This window comes from Balaenoptera ricei, chromosome X (assembly GCF_028023285.1).
Source record: "Balaenoptera ricei isolate mBalRic1 chromosome X, mBalRic1.hap2, whole genome shotgun sequence".
In the NCBI taxonomy this organism is placed as follows: Eukaryota; Metazoa; Chordata; class Mammalia; order Artiodactyla; family Balaenopteridae; genus Balaenoptera; species Balaenoptera ricei.
Genome location: NC_082660.1, coordinates 119,948,375 through 119,963,921, shown reverse-complemented (window position 1 = coordinate 119,963,921; position 15,547 = coordinate 119,948,375). Strand labels below are relative to the sequence as shown.

The window sequence follows — 15,547 nt, the reverse complement described above, 5'->3', positions numbered from 1 at the left end:
CGCTGTTCAAAAAGAAATTGAGTCTCAGTGAATATGGCACCTCTCCCTCCCTGGTCCAGTAAGTGGGGTCCATGACTTGCTCAGAAGGTATGTCCCCTGCCATGCTGTGGCTGATGTTGAGTCTCGCTTTATCCAACAGAAAAGATCGCCCTGTGGTGGTCCTGCTGATGGAGACCCCACTGGTGATCATTCATTCCCGGACGCTGACTCTTCCAAACCAGTCAGTTCCGTGCCCCTTCGGAAATGGATCTCGATCTGATTTTGGCCAAGGCGATGTTAAGGAGAAATTAGCTAGGAGGCTTTGGGGAAGAGTTCCTTGCTTCCGAACAGCCGCTTGAAAGCACAATACCTAATTTCTACAAATCATGAATCCTGCACATTTGTTGGTGAACACCTGTCAAAGTTTTATTTAATCCATTATTCTGAGAACCAGCACAATGACAGGTGGTTCAGAAAAAGCATTTACATTTATGCAGCCTTGATTGTTAAGTGGAGGAGAAGGGAGTGCAGAACTGCTCTTGTTAATCTAGGTAGAAAGCAGGTTGAGAGCCTGCAGGACAATAAAATGATAACTTTCTTCAATGGGCAGAAAAGTAAAAAATGTTTCTCCTCACCGTTTCTCTTCATGCCAACCTGTTAAATCATGAGTGCTGAAAAAAGCCTCTGCTACTTCACCTATGGCTGGGAAAGTTAAATATCCTGATAGTCAGATGATCCTCAGATGGACTTATAGGGCAGTACTCTGGTGTGATGTTAAAAGGCCATGGAATCAACCCTGCCTCATTTTTAATTGGGGTTATTTTTCCAGAATACATGAAAGAGGTGGGAAAATGCTGAGCTTAGTTCAGGCATGGGTTGGCTTAATATGTGGTAGAAAGCAAAACTGGACCATGACTGCAGGACAAAGAGGGCTGAAGCTCACAGGCCAGTCCTTCGACTTCTCTGCCTTCTGCCTCTAGATCCTTTGGCTTTCGACTTTATGCTAAATTGGTGTTCAATCATCCTTAGCCTTTCATGGTCTTTCTGCAGTTCATCAATAGCCTTGTGTAACAATCATCCGTTTTCACAATCTTTATAATTACTACTTACTCAAGACCACTCAAACTCCGGAGATATTTCACCTTCCATAAAATTTCCTTCCAGTGGTGTCCAATCTCAATTTACCACTAGCGAAAGTTTTGACAATTGCACCACGACCACATCACAGGGCTTATCATTATGTCGCTTACCACCAGTGATGTAGTCCCCATTTCTAGCCAGCTGGCAGATTATTGTGCTCCAAAATCCTATTTCATAATCTGCATCTTAGGACCACTTCTAGAACCAAATATTATACTTGTAAGCTCCCCCAGAAACAGATCTCATAAACACTTGTAAGAGAGTGAGGGAAGCAGGTTTGAGTAAAGGGAGAATTTGAAGAGCTATGCAGTTGCAAAAGAGGCCTCAGCTGATCCTACAGGGATATCTAAAGCTAGGATGGCCATTCGGAAAAATTATGAATGGAGGAGATGAGGCCAGGCCTTTGTGCCTCCACACTGAGTAGTCATTGGATGTGGTCTTACCTGGAGGAAGTAGTGTACCGCTGGGCAGGGCAGCTCCCTCCAACCCATAGCAATTCCTAGAGGGTGATTCAGCTGTGACTCTCAGCAGCCTATACTCCTAAAAGCTGGGGGAATGAGTGCCTCAATCCTAAAGGTGGGATCTGGGCAGTGCATTACACCATCCACTTCACTCATCAAGGGGGGGATAGAATCAACACAATGGAACATAATTCAGCACTTAAAAGGAATAAGATAAATTTATGCCAGCTGATTTGGAGAGACTGTTGCAAGGTTTTGAAATATAATATGCAGAAAACTGCATAATGTGCCCCTTTTTTTGTTAAATAGACATTAACCCCAAAAAGCTTACATATGAATACACACACACACAAGATTAGCTAGGTATGAAGAAAATATAGAAATATACAAACTAGGTTGTTAGTATGGGTCACAAGAGGTGGGAAAGTGTTGATGCCATAGATGGAGTAGGGACTTTTGCGGGGTCCCCCACAAAAAAGGGAAGAAAAAAAGCAGCACTAAAATGGGGGGCTTAATGTGTGTCCCTGAAAACTGGAAAATCTATAGAAATTTGTGAGAATGACATAGTCTTAATCAGCGTTCCGACAAGAAACAGATGCTACACACAAATGCAGTAATGAGGGAGAATTAAATGAAGAGACTGTGTAGAAGGGTTTCGGTGTGGTGAAAAGAAATTGTAACACATTGGATAACTGTTGTGCAAATATTCACCCCTCACTCCCCCACCCCACCCCCCCCCCCGCCACCTTTGGGATGGAGTGTACACACCTGTTCCTCTGAATCTAGGCTTGGTCCTACATTTGCTTTTATCAGTGAGATATGAGCAGACATGAAGCACCTAGAGGGTTTCAACATGCTTGTGCGGTTTTGCTAGTCTTCTTGCACTCCTGTGATTGCCTTGAGAAGAGCTTGCCCCAGGTAGCTGCTAATCCTACTGTTTGGGCTACACAGTAATTCACGTGGAGCAGATCTGAATGCAATTTGCATCCCAGAGCCAAGCCCACCCTAACTGCATCCTGAAGCAGAATAGCCCCAAACAGTCCATAGCACATGAGCAAGAAGAACAGGTGACTGTCATAAGTTTTGGGGAGATTTCTTATACAGCATTATTGTAGCAATAGCTGACTAAGACTGACACCAACAAGGGATTTTGAAATACCCTGAGGCTATCAATAGTGAGGAACCATTACCTCCCCCCAAACATGAAGGACAGGGAATGGTTACTGGAACACAGTGGCTATAGAAGAGAATCCCTGGGTAGAATTTGTGGCCTTTGGTCGAGGAACTCAGCCACAGCCACCTTTCAATCTGGTTGAGATGGAGCCTTCCCATTGGCCAAACTCAACCAGAATCCAGAAGGCAAGGGAGCCATTTATGCAGACCATAAAGGTCAGCCTCCTGGGCACAGAGTAGGGTGGAGGAGAGTCGTTATAGAAGGACAGATGGAAGATATCCAGGAGATACGTGAACAATTCATTCCAAGTGAGGAACATGGAAAGAGATGCACAATCACATTAGTAATCAGAGAGATTTTAAATAGAACAAAAATGGGATTCTATTTCAAAACTATTATACTGGTAATAGTAAAAAATAATGACAATATCAAGTGTTGAAGGGATATGGGGAAATGAGAATTCTCATATACTGCTTTTGACAGTGTACAACAAAGTTGGAGATGAAAGTGGCAATGACCTATAAAATTTGACATACATACCCTACAAACAAGCAATTCCAATAAGGATGTTGACCACAGCTTTTTTAAAAGAATGTGCGTACGATTAGGACCTCTGCTAAGCTGTATAACACCTTTGCCTGCATTAATAAAAGGTGCCCCCTTGTGGTGAAAGCAGTCTCACGTGTGCACAGTCTGGCAAGCACTTCAGAAGTGAATAAACTATTGGACCGTATGCAGCAGCCCGTTTGCAGTCCCTGAAAATTGGAAACAACGTAAGCATCATCAGTAGGAAAATGCATACACACACGTATATACATTTCCTTTTGTCCTCTTTTAAAAATGTAGATAGTCATTTTAAATTTCAGAAAAGTTTCAAGAATAGTTCAAGTAACTCCCATGTCTCTTTATCCCATTCACTATTTCTCTCTTTCCCTATCTATGTATCTACCTGTAATATATGTACAATGTGTATTTTCTGAATCATATGCATCCTTATGTACATATGTACATATACATGTATAACACTATGTATATATAATTTTTTCAGAATTATTTGACAGTAAGTTCAAAATTATAAAGTATATCTAGAAAAAAACTACAACTAAGATAATATTTAATGGTTAAATATCAAATGCTTTCCTCTGAGGTCACAAACTAGACAGAATTATCCACTCTCACCATTTTTGTTCACAATGTCTTGGAGGTCTTAGCCAGCATAACTAGCCAATAAAAGGAAATAAAGGGTATTAAGATTGTAAATGAAATAAAAGCCATTATTTGAAGATCTGACTGTGGACATAAAGCATCCCAACGAATTTACAAACAATTAGAAATAATAAAGTTAGTAATTTTGCTGAATACATGAATGATGTATAACAATTAAAAACAGACAATAACAAGCATTGGTGAGAGTGTGGAGAAATGAGTCCTCATATTTGGCTAGTAAAATGGTGCAGCTACTGTGGAAAACAGTCTGGCAGTTCCTCAGAAAGTTAGGCATAGAGTTACCATACAACCGAACAAGCAATTCCACTCCTAGGTATGTACTCGAGAGAATTGAAAATATACATCCTCACAAAAACTTGTACATGAATATTTATAATAGCACTATTCCTAATTGCTCAAAAGTGGAGACAACTCAAAAGTTCAGCAAGTGATGAATGAATAACCAAATAAGGTATATCCGTATAATGGAATATTATTCAACCATAAAAAGGAATGAACGACTGATACATGCTACAACATGGATGAACCTAGAAAACATAGGACTTAAGTGAAAGAAGCTAGCACAAAAGACCACATATTGTATGATTCTATTCATATGAAATGTTCAGAATAGGCAAATATATAGATGCAGAGAGTTAGTTGATTAGTGGTTGCTGCAGCTTGGGAGAGGGAATAATGGGGAGGCACAGGGATTCTTTCTGGGGTGATGGAAATATTCTAAAATTAGGTAGTGGTAATGGTTGTACAACTCTGTGAATACAGTAAAAACTACTCACTTGTATAGTAATTTAAAATAGTGATATTGGACTTCCCTGGCGGTGCAGTGGTTAAGAATCCACCTGCCAATGCAGGGGACAGGGGTTCAAGTCCTGGTCTGGGAAGATCCCACATGCCGCGGAGCAACGAAGCCCGTGTGCCACAACTACTGAGCCTGTGCTCTAGAGCCCCTGAGCCACAACTACTGAAGCCCGTGCACCTAGAGCCCGTGCTCTGCAACAAGAGAAGCCACCACAGTGAGAGGCCAGTGCACCACAGTGAAGAGTAGCCCCCGCTCGCCACAACTAGAGAAAGCCTGTGCACAGCAACGAAGACCCAACGCAGCAAAAATAAAATATAAAATGAATAAATAAATAAATCTTTAAATAAAATAAGTGATATTATAGTGTGTGGATTATATCTCAATAAAGCTGTTATAAAAACTTAACTGTATTCCTGTTTACTAACAATGAACTAGTGAGAACAGTATTTAACAAAAATAATGCCATTTATGATAGTGTTATAAATTATCCAATGCCCGAGAATGAAATATTTGCAATACTTCAACACTGGAAAATCCAAAATATGACTGAGCTAAATTAAATAAAATAAATGGAAGGCTATAAGATGTTAATGAATTGAAAGACTTAAAATTGTTACAATATATATTCTCCCCAAATTTATTTTTAGATTCAATGCAATTCTAATCAAAATCAAGCAGGCTTTAGAAGAAAATACAGGAGGATATCTTCATGATCTTGGGTTATTCTTAAACAGGATATAAAAATTATTAACCATAAGAAAAATTGATAAGTGACTCTAAAATTTATATGAAAAGGCAAAGAATCTAGAATAGCCAAGTCACTACTGAAGAAGAAGTACAAAGCTGAATGACTTACAGTATGGGACATCAAGGCATATTGTTTAAAAAAAATAGAGCATGTGGTATTAGTGCAAGGATAGACAGATAAACAAATGGAATACAATAAACAATCCAGAAAGAAATTCACACGTATATGGTCACCTGATTTATGACAAAGACACCATCTCAGTTCAGTAGGGGAAAGAATGGTCTTTTAAATAAATGTTATTGGGTCAATTAGATATCCACAATGAAAAAAATGAACATTGGCCCCTACCTCCCAGCATACATAAAAATTAATTCAGTATAGATTACAGACTTAAAGTTGAAAGCTAAAACAATTAAAGTTTTAGAGGAAAATAAAGGAGAATATCTTTATGATGTTAGGTTTGGCAAAGATTTCTGAAACAGGACACAAAAAGGCATTAATTATAAGTCTGCCTGCCCTATAGATAATATTTATTAAGACACCCAATCACACAATTTCCCCCACTTTCTGACAGCATCCAATCCAGAGCAAAGCTTCACTTCCTTAAACCCTCCCCAAATTACCCAACCAAAGCCCAAATATCTTACAAAGTCTTTTCTAACACCCGCTTACTGAGATGCCCCATGGTTCTCCAGGATTTGTGTTCTCCTTTGCTGCAATGAATAACAAACCCAATTTGTTCAATTACAGATGTGTTCCTCGTGGTCTTTGGCTGGAGGACATTAACATCAAGAATATATAAAGAACTGCCACCAGGCAATAAGAAGATAGATAAACCAGATTTTAAAAATGGGTGAAATTTTTGAATGGGCATTTTATAAAAGAGGATAGCAAAGTGGCCAGTAAACATATGAAGAAGTACTCAATATCATTAGTAATAATAGAGATGCAAAGTAAAAACACAATGAGATTTCACCACAGACCCATCAGCCTATACTTTGATAAATAAGAATGAAACTTGAAACACAACATAGACGAATCTCACAGACACACAGAGTACCTACGATATGATTTCATTTATAAGGAGTTCAAAAACGGGTAAAATTTATCCATGGTGACAGAGGTCAGAAGAGTCTTTACACTAATGCCTGAAAGGGAGCATGAAAGCACCTTTTTGAATGCTGGAAATATTCTATTCATTGATCTGGGTGGTGGTTACACTGATGTATACATATGTAAATGTTCATCTAGACCTATGCTTAAGATTTTTATCCTTTACTGGATGTAATTTATATCTCATTTCTTAAATATAAGAAAAGAAAAAGAAAAGTAACGTGTTTTTAGATTAAATAGTAGAGAAGCTGCAGAACATCAAATACAAAGAGAAGATCTTTAAAACAACCAAAGAAGAAACACAAAATTAGACTGACAGCTGATTTATTAACAGTAAAAAATGGAAGCTAAAAGACCATGGAATAATATTGTTTTCAACACTATGACTCAAATTTTTCACATTTTAATATTTCTAATATAAGGGTGTTTCTTACAATGAATCATAGCCTTATAAATTGTTGGCCAGGTGCAAAAAAAAAAGGATAAGTATGTGGCTAAATCTAAACAAACAATAGGACAAATATTTAATTTTAAAATAAAAAAAAAACAAAAACGAATGAAGCTAAAGTAATGACAGTATGAAGAGTATTTACCCTGGGAGGTGATTATTTGTAATTAAAAGGTTCTAAGTTCCTTGCATTCTTTAATTACTTTCTTCAACTAGTTAAGAAGTTATATTCTCTATTTCCATACTTTTAGTGGTTGCTCTGAAAAGTTAACATGCATATTTAACAATATAGAAAGTTAATCAGTACAAGGAAATTAGAACTATATAATTGACAAAAACTTAGACTCTGACAATGCCAAGTACTAGTGAGGAAATGGGAACACATACATTGAAGGTAAGAGAGTAAATTAAGAAATATTTTGGAAAACAACTTGGCAGTGCCTTTAGATTAGGTTCCCTATAAGCTGACTTTGACCAAGGACTCATGTAAAAGTCGTATATATCAAGAAGTGGTCCAAAAAATATACAGACAGGAGAGTGGGGAAGTGGACTTGGGGGGAAGGGAAGAGAGCCAAGCAATATTTTGTTATCAACCAGTCTCACAGAGGATCACTTTGGCACAATCCAATAGGAGAACTCTGGAGGCAATGTAGGTCACAACTCAGAGTTCCCCTAATCAGGAGCAAGAGAGCTGAGGTATTTATACCTACATATCCATCAATCATTAGCTATGGCTTAAATTATGAGATACTGGCTCTTCATGCTTACAAACAAAGGGGGTTCTGGTAGCCTGTAGGCAGTCCTGTGAGAAAGAGCCACAGATTCTGGCTATTGTGAGCAAAAGCACAGGGGAGCTGAGGTGCATGAAAATGGTCGAGAGTTCTAGAGGGGTAAAAACGGAGCATTAACTGCATCTGCTTCAATGGGCATTAGTTTTAATACTCGTAGTACCATGAAAAATAAAATGACAGCTAGAACCTGCCCCTCCAGCCCTTCTTACAGTTACTTGCACTAAGTGCTTAAATATACCTGCTTAAAATACCTGGAGTATATTCCTTTGTTTGCAGATACCTGTTTCTCTATCTGTGCCATTCCAAAGGAGTAGGCATAAACATGGACCTCATCTAAGATGATGATGAAATAAGGTCATGTGAATGAGGCACACCTAACATTTCTTGGTACATATTAGGAACTCAATACACATAAGTCTTCATCACTTTTTTTAATGAAGTTATTTAATTTATTTATTTCTTTTTGGCTGCACTGGGTCTTCATTGCTGTGCATGGGCTTTGTCTAGTTGTGGCGAGCGGGGGCTACTCCTCGTTGTGGTGCACGGGCTGCTCATTGCGGTGGCTTCTCTTGTTGCAGAGCACGGGCTCTGGGCACGTGGGCTTCAGTAGTTGTGGCACGCGGGCTCAGTAGTTGTGGCTCGCGGGCTCTAGAGCGCAGGCTCAGTAGTTGTGGCGCACGGGCTTCGTTGCTCCGCGGCATGTGGGATCTTCCCGGACCAGGGCTCAAACCCGCAGGTGGATCCTTAACCACTGTACTACCAGGGAAGTCCCTTTCATCACTTTTAATATTAGATATTCACATGTTTTATTTTAGGCAGAGTGGACAGGGCTGGCCCTGATGTTATGGCTGCCTTACACAGCAAGTTCTTTTCTCCTCATCTTTATGGCCTTGATTACATAAATTGTGTGGATATCGATTCATCAAATAATGGACTTAAATGACCCCTGGTGGCCTGAGGTCCCAGGATTTCCCAGGAGTGTCCTACTCAATGCACGTAGCTATCTAGTGACCTGTTAAAACTGGACATTCAGGCAGAATATCCATTCAACTCATTTGGGAGATAACTGGATGGTTGAGGAGAGAAGGACTCTGGATGCAGCCAAGGTGATAGTCCCATTCAAGTAATGATAGTACAGAAAAGAGCTGAGAATGGTGGGTATAGTCAAGATGTTACCCAACTTTGGCTTCCAAGATAGGCTGTCTCTGTGTGATTCCATGAAGGTAGAACAAACTGGAGTAGTGGAGCCCTTGGGAGGATTATAGACAATCCTCCAAGTTGAAAGTCAGTTTGAATGTTCATATCCTTTAACCCTATATTTTCTAAACGACCAGTCCAGAACCACTTTATTTTTTAAAATATTTATTTATTTATTTATTTATTTATTTGGCTGTGCCAGGTCTTAGTTGCGGCACATGGGATCTTTAGCTGTGGCATGCGAACTCTTAGTTGCACCCTGCGGGATCTAGTTCCCTGACCAGGGATTGAACCTGGGCCACCTGCATTGGGAGCGTGGAGTCTTAGCCACTGGACCACCAGGGAAGTCCCAAGAACCACTTTAGACTAAATCCTCTGCTTAAGATTTCTTGGTGGATATAACTGTGGGTTCCACATTTGTGGGTAGTTATATCTGAAGTTTTGTTTGATGTTCGATCCTTTTATTTTCTCTCAACATCTCATGGCAGGTATTCTTTCTTTTTTATTCAATATTCTACTTGGCAACTTTGCTAACTCATTACTTAAACATACTTGTATTTCTTCTTTTGGGAAGATGGGAACCCCTCATTGTTGTAGACCTCCCTGGATTTTGAAAAGGTCTCAATTCAACTTCACCATTGTCTTCATCGCTAGAATGTCTTTTAACATCCAATATCTGAAATTTGATTGATAGGCTTTCATATTACAAGTTAAATAGTGCTCCTTATAGAGACCTAAAAATGATCAAAATCCTAGCTATATTATTTTCATACTTTCAGATGTCACCTATCTCCACCAACCTCATCACTTGGGGATGAGAGTGAGGTGTGAAAGTGGAAATAGAAGGGTTCCAAATGTCTTGATTATGGTAGGGTAGAAGAGAGGAGAGGCAGAAAGTATATATATTCTAAAAGCCTCATCTTGTTGGTGACAGAGGTGAAGCAGGACAAAAGAGAACATTTTATTGAGAGAAAGAGTATTTATCGTTGGCATATTGTATCTTGATTGAAAATTGAAAATTTAATAATGACAGGGGCAAAGAGACATTCCCTCACACTACTAGTGAGAATGTAACTTGAAAATCTTTCTGGGGTGAGATTTTGACAGGTTAAAATAGTTAGTGTTATACGGACTTTGATCTATACATTCATTTTAGGACTCTAGCCTAACGACCTTACAAAGAATGTGCTTGCTTCTAATGAATGTAAATATGCAGTCCTCCACTCAGCTTGCACAACAGGTACGGCTGCAGTCTTTGGCTCAAGGCCCAAATTCAGGCTTACTATATCCATAGGTCCAACAAGGTTCTAAAGTTCTAAAAGTTCCCCCTCTGATCATGTGACAATATGCTCTTAGTTGCCATAAGACATAAAGAAACAGCAACAGCAGGGATAGGAAAATGGGATCAGCAGGGCACTTGAGGCATCTGATGGCGGGGCCTCTGCCATCAGAGGGCTAAAGAGGGCAGGCGAGGAGGGGATGGTGGTGCAACCCCCGAGGGAACCAAAAGGAGCAAAGTACTGGGAAGGTTAGGAGCTGCGGTCCAGGCCAGCGGCCGCTGAATCCAGCCAGACAGGCTTCTCTGGGCCATGACCTCCCTTATCATGATGTCAGGGATTTCCTCCATACACAAACATAAACACGAAGTCCAGGTACTTTCAGTCCGTAGTCTGTGACTAGCTGCTGCGGTGGGAAGGTAGAGGGGGATCCTGATTGCCCTCACTATGTGTTAACTGCTTTTATTCCTTCCTGTTCAGGTATGCCGTTTCCCCATGCCACTAAATACTCTGACATCATGATGGGCTTTCATTTTACTTTTTCATGTTATTTCACTGAGTGTGTGTTTTGACTGATCTTTGTCCTTTCCATACCCGGTCTCATTAGATGTCCTACGTTTCACTGTAGACTCATTACTGCTCAGAACTGCTTGATATAAACTGAAGTAGTCACAGTACCTCCATGATGGAAGCCAAAGCGTTATGTCAACACCTGTAGACACAAGCAGGGCATCCCTGCAAAGGCTACTGGAGGAAGCTTTGGTGCACCCAAGATTCCTGGTACCCACTCTCTCATCCTGCTCCTTTGGCTCCCTCCAAGTTTCTGGTAGACAGATCGGAGACTTTCACAAAGGGTACATTTGGAATCCCCTTCCCTACTCCATCTCCACCCTAAGGCTGCCTTTGTGTATAGGGTACACATAGGCCACTGGCGTTAAGGGAAGAATAAGGTATTTCACCAGTACATTCTACAAGGATTTCCCTGAGACCTGAGTGTCCCCTGGGACACTAAACCACCCAAAGGTCACTTTGTTCCCATATTAAATATTTGTGGATTTCAGAGTCACAAAATTTGTGTGTTATCTTAATAATAAGTTTCAAGTTATTATTGGCCCCAAGTACAAACAAAAAAAGGTTAATTGCAATTCTCTCTGGTCCCTCTTATAGTCATCTTCTCTTTTGTCAATCTTTATATTTCTCTCCCCTTCTGAGGTAAGGCTTCTTGGTTGAGTATTCAGGAGATTGCTAGAATGTGGTGAGGGAAACAAACTAAGAATGACGACTGCAAAGGGGGCGATTGTAAAGTTATGAGAAAAAAAACCTCCCTTCTCCCTTAAAAATGCCATTCCTTTGTATCAGTATGGGAACTTGCGAAGATGTTCATGATTAATTCTTACAAAATATTGCCTCTCCCCAAGACATTTGTATCACGAAAAAGGACTTGGGATGATACAACTAGTGTAGACCAAGGAACAATCCTTAAAAGAGCCATTTGGGCAGGAGGAAGAAGACTGCAGGGACATTTCTGTTGAGGGGGGTAGGGGGTTACCAACACTGTTCAAAGGACTTGAGGACACGGGGAGGGGGAAGGGTAAGCTGGGACAGAGTGGCATGGACATATATACACTACCAAATGTAAAATAGATAGCTAGTGGGAAGGAGCCCCATAGCACAGAGAGATCAGCTCGGTGCTTTGTGACCACCTAGAGGGGTGGGATAGGGAGGGTGGGAGGGAGGGAGACGCAGAAGGGAGGAGATATGGGGATATATGTATACGTATAGCTGATTCACTTTGTTATAAAGCAGAAACTAACACACCATTGTAAAGCAATTATACTCCAATAAAGATGTTAAAAAAAAAAAGGATGCCCAGTCTTCACAGCCCATTCTACCTCCCTCGAGAGGCAGGTGGACAGATTGTAGGGAACATGCTGAATCCACTCCATAAAGTAAACTGCTTCCAAGCCCTTTTCAAACCACTTCAGCAGAATCTATGTTTAAAACCAAACAGTGAATATACTTAACACAATCGTCTTTCATACCCACCCAGGAAGGCTGACTGCCAGGACCTTGAATTGGAACCTCATAATTAGCCTGCTTTCAATTATCTTAAGAACCTGTGAATCAAAAAACTCCATTTCATTAAGCAATTCAGAATTTGGATCTGACTTTAAGACTTTGCCCTGTTACATACCAAATGCAAGTTAATGATGTTTCCACTATTTCTGGTAATAAAAACATTCTGATACAAAATGAGGGTAATGTACCTCCAGCTCCACGTACAGCCCTACAAACCAGTGCACAAGTTTACCTGTCCACATGAAGAGAGTCAATGAAGTGAAAAACCACTGTAGTGATTGATTCTTCTTTGCCCTGTTCTGGAAAAATCACCCAAATTAGAAATGAGGCAGAGTCAACTGAGTGTCATCCTATAAGTCCATTTTTTATAACTCTACTAGGAAACTTTACTTTTCCCAGACATAGATGAAGTAGCAGCACCGGTGATTTAACAGGTTAGCATGAAGAGGAACGGTGAGGAGCAACATTTTTTGCTTTTCTGCCCATTGAAGAAAGTTATCATTTTATTGTCCTGCAGGCTCTCAACCTGCTTTCTACCTAGATTAACAAGAGCAGTTCTGCACTCCCTTCTCCTCCACTTAACAATCAAGGCTGCATAAATGTAAATGCTTTTTCTGAACCACCTGTCATTGTGTTGGTTCTCAGAATAATGGATTAAATAAAACTTTGACAGGTGTTCACCAACAAATGTGCAGGATTCATGATTTGTAGAAATTAGGTATTGTGCTTTCAAGCGGCTGTTCGGAAGCAAGGAACTCTTTCCCCAAAGCCTCCTAGCTAATTTCTCCTTAACATCGCCTTGGCCAAAATCAGATCGAGATCCATTTCCGAAGGGGCACGGAACTGACTGGTTTGGAAGAGTCAGCGTCCGGGAATGAATGATCACCAGTGGGGTCTCCATCAGCAGGACCACCACAGGGCGATCTTTTCTGTTGGATAAAGCGAGACTCAACATCAGCCACAGCATGGCAGGGGACATACCTTCTGAGCAAGTCATGGACCCCACTTACTGGACCAGGGAGGGAGAGGTGCCATATTCACTGAGACTCAATTTCTTTTTGAACAGCGTCTGACATTTATTGAAAATAAGGAAAAGACGTTTGTCCAGGTAGTGTAGAAGAGCTGGGCAGAGTGCAGGGGTTACTGTGTGGAACAAAAGGCACACATCAGGGAGACAGCTGCACATTCAGAAGAGAACTGGATGCTGGGCGAAACGAACAGGTCCACAGGAGACAATGAGTGACTCGATTTGGCTGCCAGGCACCCCTGGGACCTGGCGGCCACCTGGCAGGAGCGGAAGATGTCTCTGGGAGGAGGGAGGGACTGGGTCCCGCCGAAGGTGAAAGGCTGGCCGGCCCCTCCAGGGCGGTGGCGAGCTGTTGGAAGCATTGTCCAGAGGCTGTGGCCAGCTCAGACACCTCCCGGGCGAGTCCAGACCGCTGAAGGCTGCAGGCTGTAGGCGGGATGCGGTGGATGGCGGTGGCGGTGGCGGTGGCGGTGGCGGCGGCAGCGGCAGCGCAGGTCTCTGGGCACCTGCATGCGGGCCTGGGAGTCTGGCAGAGGGCGGGCGGTTGGCAGCGGCCGGGCTGAGGGTGGTCTGTCCGGTGTGTAACAGGAGCCCGGCTTGCAGCTGGAGCGCACGACCGAGGCCAAGTGTGCAGGGGAGGGGCCGGGCTGGCCCGAGAGGGAGAGGGCGGCGGCCGCTCCAGAGCCAGGCCCGGCGGCGGCAGCAGCGGGAACCTGGAGCGCTATTCCTGGAACAAAGGCAAGCACTACGCGGGAGGGGACACGAGCGCGGGGGAGATCGCGGCGACCCGAAGGTGAGGGACGGGGGAGGCGCGGCGGGAGGACGCCGCCTGTGGCGATCTGGGCGGCGGCGACTGGCGCGGCGGACCCTCCCCCGAGCACCCGCCCCCAGGCCCGAGGGGCTCCCGGCCTAGAAGTCCTCGTCCTCCACCCAGCCAAAGACCCGCTTCATCTCGGCCAGGAAGCCCCGGTAATCGTTGAGGAGGGGGCTCTGCTTCCTGATGTAGGGGATCACCCACTGCAGGGCGGGCCCGGTCAGGCGGGTGATGAGGAACGTCACCTTCAGGGCATCGTTGGTGAACAGGGTCTCGTCCACTAGCATGTAGGCGCCCGTCTGCACGATAAACTCCGGGAGCCGGTCGGTGTCGCCGTCAAACGTCTCGGGGAAGGGGATCGGGTTTCTCCACCGACGCGTCTGGGGCCGAATGGGCAGGGCCAGGAGGGCCTTGATCAGCTGCACTCGGCCGTCCATCGCGCCTCGCTCGCTTCGCTGGGTTCAGCGAGGCTCCGCCGAGGTGGGCGAGGAGGCGTGGCGGGAAGTGCGTGTGTGCGGAGGCGGGCCTGGTCCTGGGGTGGGCGGGGCCGCGGGCAGTTCCCGTCGCAGTGGTGCTCCGCCCACATGACCGGCATTTGCTAGGGCGCAGGTGCAACAAGGGGGAATACCTCGCGGCAGAGAGGACGGGGGAAGGGCGCCGTGCAGGAAGAGGGGGCGGAGCTAATGGTTCTCGAGGAGTTAGGGGGTCGAGTCAAAGGGCCGGGACCAAGGGTTTTTTGGGTGGGCTGCAGGGAGGGGCAGGAGCCAGGGGCAGAGCTCAGGACACTGAATCTTTTTTTCTGTTTAATATCAAATTATTTCTATTACCGTATTTTATTTTTTCACTGAAATATAGTATTATATGTTATAGGTGTATAATATAGTGATTCACAATTTTTATTGGTTGTACTCCATTTCTCGTTGTTATAAAATATTGGCTATATTCCCTGTGTTGTATGGTATATTCTTGTAGCTGATTTCATACCTAATAGTTGTACCTCTTAATTTCCTACCCCCATATTGCCCCTCCCCCTTCCCTCTCCCTACTGGTAGCAACTAGTTTGTTCTCCATATCTGTGAGTTTGCTTCTTTTTTGTTATACTCACCAGTTGGTTGTATTTTTTTCCATTCCCATATAAGTGACATCATATAGTGTTTGTCTTTCTCTGTCTGACTTATTTCACCTAGCATGATACCTGCCAAGTCCAGCCGTGTTGCTTCAAATGGCAAAATTTCATTCTTTTTTATGGCTCAGTAGTATTCCATTGTATATC

The 15,547-nt window shown here is 42.9% G+C and overlaps 1 protein-coding gene across 1 annotated transcript; it reads right to left on the bottom strand.

Moving 5' to 3' along the window:
- Positions 1 to 13,484: 13,484 nt before the first annotated feature.
- On the bottom strand, positions 13,485 to 14,365 carry LOC132357191 (CAAX box protein 1-like; the record flags this gene model as incomplete). Its single annotated transcript, XM_059910472.1, has 1 exon — positions 13,485 to 14,365. A coding segment is annotated over one exon (522 nt), but the record flags the coding sequence as incomplete, so codon positions are not given.
- Positions 14,366 to 15,547: the final 1,182 nt, after the last annotated feature.